We start from the raw sequence: 9,454 nt of genomic DNA, 5'->3' as shown, positions 1-9,454 counted from the left end.
TGTGTACAGCAACCATAGCAACGCACAGAGTTGACCATAAGCCTGTGGTGAAAACCCCGATTGAGACGCATATTCCAAATGCGCTGTATACATGTCCAAAAAAATGCCCCTAAAGCCTCAATAATACCGGAATATTCCAAAGTACTTAATAACATGCTGTTTACATGACCACTATCAAATTTGGAATATTGTCATAGTGGGAATAATAGTGGAATATTGGTGTGCATGTAAACATACTGAATGAGAGCTTGTGAACTGTTTGAACTGCCTAACTAGGTAGCGCTGATCAAATATTTTAAGTTTGTGCTACTGCATTGGACATTTCTTGCACAGATCTAGACCAATACTGTATATGCTCTGGCTAATCAGCTGGTGGGCAGTGGTTTTGGATGGACTGTTTTCAACATAGCGGCCCTGTCACAAACATTCTCATTTTACAGCTAAACAGTCCAATAAAATATGTTTCTGAAAACACTAGAGGCAAGTAACAGGCAATGCAGAAAAATAATCTTGATTCATATTTGATTAGCGCTGCCTACAAAGTGATTAACACAACTTTAACTATAAAGACTTTCCTTCGTAATCTTGCAGACTTTCCTTCGTAATCTTGCAAATGCAATTAGGAAAACCAGGAAGAGGCAGAGGAACTTGATTTCTTTCTACAGATTATCTGTCTCATCTACAACTGTGAGGATATAGCTTATACTTTCAGCAAATGTGACAAAAACATGCTTTTATAAAAGTTACCTACTGGAGTTTAAAAGGCATACAGTCCAGTTGTTAGCTTTAAATACCTGCATTATGCTGAACATGCTGTGTTAGTTTTTAGGGTTAACTTTGAGCAATCTTTAACCACAGAAATAATAACAACAAAAAGAGGATAAAGTGTACCCGCGTGAGGATGATCCCACTGATCTCCAATACTGACATGTCTGCTTTCTTACACTCGCCCTGCTCCCATATTATGGCACTGACACGGTCCTTAGATGGGTGACATGCCTGCAGCCAAGACAGCTGGCTCTGAAATCAAACACAATAAATAACATATCATTTGTTGGTGGTTTCCAATGTGTAAAGTAGTGCAGTGTGGAGTTCTGCAATTGGGCTTACGCTGTGGTAAACAAGTCTACAAAAAGTCCACCGTAGGATTTTGACACATTTTATCAATTGACTATGACAACATTTAAAATTAGTCACAACATCAAAACGTTGCATCCCTTAGGAGTGTTTGACATTCATGAATGAAATATACCTTTACAACTACATGCTGACGACGCAGAGCTGACAAAACCAGACAAAGAAGAGTATTTAAGATTTTTTGTTGATCTTACTCCGGTGATTCCCTGCGGTATGCTCTCATCATCGCTGCTCAGAGCGGTGGTTTGTGGGAGTGAAATGCCAGCGTTGTACCTCCCGTTCGAGTCGCTGTCACTGCTTCCTGTGGAGGCGGAGTCAGGCCCTTGGAGAAGCTCCTCCCACAGTGTGTCATCCGTGTCAGAGGCGGGATGAGAGCCCACGCTTGGCCTGAGGCGCTCCACAGCTTGTGGCTTCACCTTGATGGAAGCCCCACTGCCTTCCTGTTTGCAGTAGAACAAAGAGTTGTTGCAAATCATGCTGAACTGGACTAGGGATGTTAATGAAAGATAAACCCTTAACCAAAAATAAGACTTTTGACCAAAAAAAGTAAAAAGAAAAGTAAGACACTATATTAAAAGGTGCTCTTAGCAATGTCATGCGTTGTTTAGGCTACAACATTGTTTGTCACATACAGCAAACATTTCCTCACTATCCGCTAGCTGCCTGTACCCTGAACACATTGTAAAAAACACGGTCTCTGTAGACAGCCCAGGTTCCACAAACGGCAACAAAACAATTTGGGCCAACCTGCACCACCAAACATAACAAACAGTGTTCCAGCCTATAACCGACAAGAAGGAGTTGGTTGAGCCATCACCGCAGCAGCGTTAGCACATAGCCTACTTCCACAATACACATTCATGACTCAACCAACTGCTTCTTGTAGGTTAGAGGCTGGAACGCTGTTTATGTTATGTGGTGCAGGTTGGTGCAGTTTGTTTTTGTTGCCATTTGTGGAGCCTGGACTGTTTTTACAGTGTGTTCAGGGTACAGTGGGCTAGCGGATAGTGGGGAGACGTTTGCTGTATGTGACATAAAATGTTGTAGCCTAAACAACGCGTGACATCGCTTAGAGTACTTTCAAAACAAAAGTAAAAAAGTAATTAACGACGGCTTTCTGCCGGCCGTCCTACACACAGTGTGCCAGGCAGACACACAGCTGACCACCCTGAAGGGGAAGGTGGTGGAAACTTGCACATAACTTGGACTTCTGCTTCAAGTGGTTCCAAAATCGTGGCTGCGTTTCTATAAGTCAACATGAAATGGTAAAATAAAGCAGATAGAGAAATTAAACTTCAAACCAAAGAGATTCAGTTAGAAGCTACTGTAAGCAGTCCTTTTTCATTAGTCATCGCACATTTCTGATGTATGATATGGGTGAGAGTAACAACAACACATTTACACACAACACACGAAGGCCGGGAAGTGAGATCCCATCACAAGTGGTCCCTCAGGGCGCATTTGGAGACACATCTTGCTGCCAGGTGTACCTACACGTACTTACAAATGGCCACTGGATGGATGTATATACCAAGTGAGATTAGGGCCTGACACACAGTCTAACTATGAGGTTTACAGTACCTGAGGTCCTAATGTGAGTTTGGGGTTTGACTTTAGAGTTCTCTTCCTAACAGAAGACACTGGTGTAGATGTTGGCCATGTTGTAGCAGGGTGTCTCTCTTGATGAGACACTGGAAGAATTACTTCCACTGGTTGTAACGCCTCCTCTTCCTCACTGGAAAGGTCATCCGATGCCCCAAATGACTTTCTTGTGGTCTGTGAGAGGGTATCCGGATAGAAAATACATTTTAAAAATGTCTTACAAAACATGCAAGAATTTGACAAATGTTAAAGATTTTACTACCATTATGTGATATAAAGCGACCCACATTACACACTAGGCCAGTAAAGCTGGACTTAGACACACTTGAATGCATTTGTACATCGAAAAGCTTCTGAATTTACAACAATTTTCGACAGTAGACCTAGAGTTTAATTCTAGCTACTTTCCAAAAGGGGGCTATCTGGATTTATTTTCTGTTTTTGTATTTGTTCTGACCATTTTTACTGCGGTCATAAGTTAGTTCCTTCTTTGCTCAATACAGCCCTATTGACATATTGTCACTGACAAGTGAGATGAGTGACTGTACCCTCCTCTCTTCTTTCCTGTACAAACGCTGGCTTTCTTCAAGCTGCCCCTGCTGCTCTGTGTCCCCGCTGCCGTTCTTTTCTTCTGATTTTTTCAGCCCTCTGCCCTTCCTGGGCCTGAAGGAGACAGAAAAAAACAACAGTCAAATAGAAGGGAATATAGATACAGCATGCATTACAAAAGGATCTAAAACCACAGGAGTGAGAAAATGTTGGGGAGTATTAGAGAGGCTTTACTGAATAGAATAACTTTAGGTTGATTAAGGGTCTCTGTCAAATTAGTTCTTTGAGAGAAAGAAATAGAGCTAATTTGAAGTTCATGTTCATGCTTGTGTACGTAATGTGGTAGCTTATGCATGTGCCAAGAGGTGAGAGTGTGTTTGTGAATTAAAATGAGTGTGCAGTGCCTAACAATGAGAAAATCACCTCCGTCTGCGAGCAGGGCTGGTGGTGCGGCTGGCAGCTGGACTGCCCGAGGGCCACCGGCTGGACTCAGTCGACACAATCTGGCAGTGTACGGTACCCAGCAGCAGCATCAGACACACGGGCCCAAACACCTCGCTAGCACATGCCCCAGGGACCTCCAAGTACAGCACCACTGCTGCCACTGAGGGGAGCAAAACATTTGGCAACAGCAAACAAAACGGTCTCTTAGGGGAGCCATTAGAACAGAATTTATGCTTACTAATGAGGTCTTTCTGTGTTGCTCAGGTGTGATGGGTAACACGTTTATTGTTGCACATAACTGAATATAAACTGTGACAAATGGAGATACTGAATACTACTGTATTTATTACCTTTGTTGACTTAGTGTCATTGTGCTACGATGGCTTCGCAAAGTCAAAATCCAAATTAATTTTTTACTTACAGTATTGATGTAAAAGAAGAACAACACACGCTCAAAATGTCAATGAAGAACTATATGTCTTTTAAACAAGAGTATACAGTGTGTAAATTCTCTTTCTACTTTGTAAGTTAGTTTTAAAACCATTAATAAATATGCATGTTATATTTGTTCATTTATTATAACTTGGCTCCCTATTCTTCTCTGTGGATCTTATAGCACATGAATGATTGTTAATGGTTTTATAAAAGAGGCTCATGAAGGGATTACTATTCTTCCAAATCTCTTGACCAAGTGCCTTTTAACGATATGTTCAGTAAAGGTACTGTATGAGCAGGACTGACATCTTTCTTGAATATAAATAGTGTAAAGACAACAGAGAATGAGTCAGTTTGCAGTCTGTTACTCGTACCCTAGTTCTTGTTGTTAGGTAAATGTATAAATTCATTTTCAAATTCAGTTTTCAGAGAAACTTACAGCTCCAGTATGAATACGATTAGATGAGAAATAGTGAGCTAACCTTGCATGAAGTACAGCACGAGGATACATAAAGAGATGGACTTGGAGGTCACCTGGATCCACCACTGGAAGAAGAACGGGAACAGCAGCACTCTGACCAGACCCTTTCGAGTCAGAGCTGTCCAAGGACTGTCTGGTTTGGCTTTGCTGAAAGTTGATCCTAAGGGTAGGAATGAGAACGAGCTGCATTGAAACCACTATAGATATGACAATGGATAAGTTCACACTACAGCCTATTTCAAATTGTTTCTCAAATCAGATCTTTAACACAGACAGCACCATTATTTGCGAGTGCAAGCCGCTGGACTGAGACGCATCTGCACAAATCCGATTGGAATCACATTTTTTTTAAAACACTTTGAAATTTAATTTGGATCTGATTTTCCTGTCCAGAATTGCTAAAACCATATGAATATGCCAACAAACTGATTTGGTCTGACAGCCTTATTAGGCTATCACTTGACTATACAAAGTTTGTTTTGTTGCTTTTTTTGTTAATTTACTATGATTATAGGGGCTGAAGCAAGAAAAAAGAAAACAGGTAATTTAACAGAAGTTAGAGAAACGGAACATATACACAGGCAGAAATTCTATAGCGATAGGGGAGGGGAGGCAGAAAATGTATTTGTTGGTGTGTAGCTGTGTGTATGCAGATGGTGTAAATGTATCTATGATCAAATAAACTTAACAACAGACGGAGAACTACTCTTTATTGACCCTCACCTCTTACTAAGTCGACATCGATGAGGTCTGCTTTGATGTGACCCGTCTTCCTTGGTTTGCTGTCCAAGCCCTAAATGAATAGCAAGTGTTATTTTTGATTTAGCGGGTATGAACAAGATACATACACAAATATTTTCCTTCTCTACAGAGATTTGTAGGTGTCTCACATTTAGATCTGTCTGTTCCAGCGATTTCTCCCAGACTTGTTGATCATAGGCCCCGATCTGTAGCAACAACAGAACTTCATACATTACATAATAACATAATTTTCATTCAAATTAAGCACCAGAGGGTTATTTACTAAAATTGAGTTTGTCCATATTTACAGCACCAAGGTTTTGCCAGTTAAAATGGAAGGAAAGTTTAAAACTGTTTAAAATTGCATGTTTGGGCTTATGCTTATGGAAAAAATATTTAAATCTAAGGGACTTTAAAACAGAATGCTTTTATATCTGTTTCTGTACAGACTGAGTTGATCAGAGTGTCTGATGGAGGAGTATGGCCGTAAAAACTGCCACAAAAATAAACTGGGTATTTAAAAGGAACGTATTTAAAAATCAATATGAACCACTGACATTTTCTTTTGGCATTTAAGGACAGCTAATGAAGAGCCTCATGCATATCCCAATGGTGAATATGAAACGGACTAGCGGCCGACCGATAAAAGAATTTTAAGGCCAATACAATACAAAAATTTGATATATATAATATTTTTAAAAAACTATATTCCAATATATTGACCAATATTTAAAAAGAAAATCCAGAAACGCCTAACAAAACATAAACACATTTCCCTAATATTAGTTTTTTGTAGTTATTTTTGAGTTTTTCCTAAAATAATATGATAATAATTCTTTTTATTGTCACAACAGAACAGAGGAACATCCAAACATACAGTATTAAAGTTCTGATAAATAAAATATATAAAAATACACCAATACATGGGTTGTGCTCTAAAACAGACATTTCAAAATAAATGTACATAAACTGTTGTAAATACCATTCAAAAAAAGGTCAAATATGGGAGTATTTCTTTTTGTGAAATGCAGCTGAGCTCATACTGTAACATGAGTTGAAAAATGACATTGGTGTACAATGTTGTTCCCCTGGCCGCCTCATTAAATATTCGCATACAGGTTTCAACATAACCTGGTGAACAGGGCACACCTGTTTCTCCAACTTTATTTTGAAAATAAGTCTCACAAAACAAAAAAAGGTCCACAGGAAAAAGAGATGTTTTTGTATATCTATGAGCAGTGGTCTTGTCAAATAAACTGATACAATACATCAATAAGTCTTGGACTGGTGTGTGCTAGGTTTTCTCCAATTTATCAATATAAAACTTGCTATTTCAAATCAAATTCTTCATTAACAAAATAATGCATCAAATAGTCGCACTACAATAATCTCCCAAAATTTCACACATGCACACTTATTATAACTAGGGCTGGGACGATATGCTTTTGTCCAGATCCGATTGATTCCCGATACATGGGCGCCGATTCAATTTGAATGGCAATTTTGATTTATTGAGATTCTAGAAGTATTGTGATCCAGTAGTATTGAGTATTGCGATTTTCGTTTTCCTTCTAAACAGAAGTTGAACAATACACAGCAAGAGACATTTCTAAAAACTAAATGTTTTCTAAAAAGTCTGACATTTATTTAATTTGTAAAGGAGAACATAACTGCAGATATTCTGTATTTTATGCTTTCACTATGTTTTGCTGGATACCAATGTAGTTACCGTCGGAGGTCTCGTATAAACACCAAATATTTAGGTCAATCATTGGTTTAAAAAATAATAGTAATTAAACAAAAAAAAAAATCATGATTCGAGGGGAAAAGAATCAATTCTAAGATCGGCACACGATACATACAATTTTCATACAAACACAAATGAATAGCTGTTTCTGTGGCAATATCACAAAATTCACATTTTAGAAATGTATAAATAGAATTGTATAGATAGAACCTGTATATAATTTGGTTTGTTGGGTACATTTAAATAATTAAAATGAATGTAAACTTTTAAAACAGGGTTTTAACAAAAACATTTGTCTTACCTTCTCTTGATACCAGGCTATTCTGGCCATTGTCCTCTGATGCTAGAACCAGTGAAGTTGCAGTCAGGCCATTTGACAGAGTGCAGGGGACAGAGAGGACTGGGCAGGATTCCAGATCTGTTCACTAAACAAAAAAGCGCCACAAACACATTAAACCTGACATAAAAGCAGTGGTAGAATATAACTAAGTACATTTACTCAAGCACTGTACTGAAACTTCCCTAGAGTATATATATCCATTGTATGCTACTTTATACTTCTATTGCACTACCATCAGAGGAAATATATATTTACTTTACTTTACTAATAGTATTTGACAACATTTCCTAGTTACTTTACAGATGCAGATAAGTAATACTTAAACATCATCAAATAACGTATAATGCATTATTATGGATGCTATACGTACATTTGCCTTCACTTTACAAGCTGCAACATGAGTGATGCTTAACTTACAGGTTGATGATTTACTAATCCAGTGATATTGTTATGGTATTATTCTGAAATGGGCGATTCTGCATTATGGATACTTTCACTTTTGGTATTAGGGAAATTTAAATAGAAATACTTATACTTTTACTTAAGTAAGGTTTTGAATGCATGACTTCTGTAGAGTATTTTTGCACTGTGGTGTTGCTACTGTTAACGTACTCGAGTAAAATATATGAGAACTTCTTCTAACACTGCATTAAAGCAACACAAAGAAAAGCAATGGTTAACAAAGAAAAACAAATACACATTTAGCTGTTCGCACATTGTGTGGATGTTATTATGAAGCAAGCATCTGGTTACGTTTAACTAAATCGTTGTAAATAAACGTTAGCTAACAGTAGTTACCTGCTAAGAAGCTAAAGTAACTTACCTATAATGAAACAGTAAAGGTTGATTTGGCACAAACTGAAGGACAGCCTTAATAATCATAACAAATTGGTCGTTAAATACTTTCTTTTCATCGATTTCAGGAGCTCTGCAGCCTCTTGTTGTTAAACTGAGCTACCGTTAATGTTACTACTAGCTAACGTAGCACGCGTTTAGCTCAACTGACACTTTTCGACGCGATAAACGACTTGTAAATGGTGCATTTCTCAACGGTTTCTTCAAACGCTTGTGTCTAGTAACCAATACGTTTATTTCAGTCACTCTAAACGTCACTAACTTCTGTTTTGTTTAGCTAACAATTGGCTCTTCCGCTTCCATTTTCCGGGGTTTGTGTTTGTGGCTTTGTTGTGCTCGTGTGGATTGTACTTTTCCCTATGCATTGACTCTCAGGCTGAGATTGCGTCCGCTATGCTGCTAAATCTTCGAAGGCTGCATTATTTTCCGTGGCTAAGATTAAGACATTACGAGCTAACATCGTCATGAACTTCAAATTAACAGAGAATGCCTTATATTTTAACATAAAATTTTGACTGATGAAGCTTGTCGCACAGTAGCAGAGAAAAGGTACTGCCTGAGAGGCAAATACTTGGAAAACATAGACCCATTTTCTTTAACTAATTCCTAAAGGTTCAGCCAATCAGAGTGCAGGAAGAATGACAACGAAAGTAAATTAGACATGATGATATTAGAGTTGCTACCTATAGTCATTGAATCATTATGACAATCATTTGGTATATAACATATCCTTAAGCCCAAAGTGACATCTTCCACCTCAACCACCCTTTTTTATTAGCCACCAGAAAAAAAGTCTATAAATTGCCTTTTTCCACACTTAAAACTATTTCCACAATGCCCGGAATTTAATTCTGGTGGATAATTTCCAAATCCCATCAACGTTGGAACATTTGCTTGAAGAATTACTCAAACAATGAATCAGTTTTCAAAATTGATGCAGATTTATTTACTGATTGGCTAATTAACTAATTGTTTCAGCTCTAATGACAAGGATGACAATCATGTGTTTTTGCTGGCATACAAAATGACTACAAACCACATGGCAGGTACAGACATCTGTATATTTATGATTTTGATGAACGAATAGGCTACATACTGTACATGTAAGAGAAAAACCCTGTAA

The 9,454-nt window shown here is 38.0% G+C and overlaps 1 protein-coding gene across 3 annotated transcripts in view; it reads right to left on the bottom strand.

Moving 5' to 3' along the window:
• Positions 1–8,685, bottom strand: part of phtf1 (putative homeodomain transcription factor 1) — a 16,962-nt gene extending 8,277 nt beyond the window's left edge. Inside the window, exons 1-10 of one of the 3 annotated variants that reach the window (XM_032513964.1) lie at positions 8,300–8,685; positions 7,438–7,561; positions 5,539–5,612; positions 5,372–5,441; positions 4,650–4,808; positions 3,712–3,892; positions 3,288–3,402; positions 2,719–2,913; positions 1,332–1,577; positions 892–1,020 (exon numbers count right to left, since the gene is read on the bottom strand). In XM_032513964.1, the coding sequence (XP_032369855.1) occupies positions 892–1,020; positions 1,332–1,577; positions 2,719–2,913; positions 3,288–3,402; positions 3,712–3,892; positions 4,650–4,656 (873 nt within the window). In that variant the 5' untranslated portion in view covers positions 4,657–4,808; positions 5,372–5,441; positions 5,539–5,612; positions 7,438–7,561; positions 8,300–8,685. The remainder of the gene's footprint in view (positions 1–891; positions 1,021–1,331; positions 1,578–2,718; positions 2,914–3,287; positions 3,403–3,711; positions 3,893–4,649; positions 4,809–5,371; positions 5,442–5,538; positions 5,613–7,437; positions 7,562–8,299) is intronic. The other 2 variants (XM_032513962.1, XM_032513963.1) reach the window with 2 other exon arrangements.
• Positions 8,686–9,454: the final 769 nt, after the last annotated feature.

This window comes from Etheostoma spectabile, chromosome 4 (assembly GCF_008692095.1).
Source record: "Etheostoma spectabile isolate EspeVRDwgs_2016 chromosome 4, UIUC_Espe_1.0, whole genome shotgun sequence".
Lineage (NCBI taxonomy): Eukaryota > Metazoa > Chordata > Actinopteri > Perciformes > Percidae > Etheostoma > Etheostoma spectabile.
The sequence above is the reverse complement of the archived record's forward strand: the minus strand, read 5'-3'. Positions and strand labels throughout refer to the sequence as shown.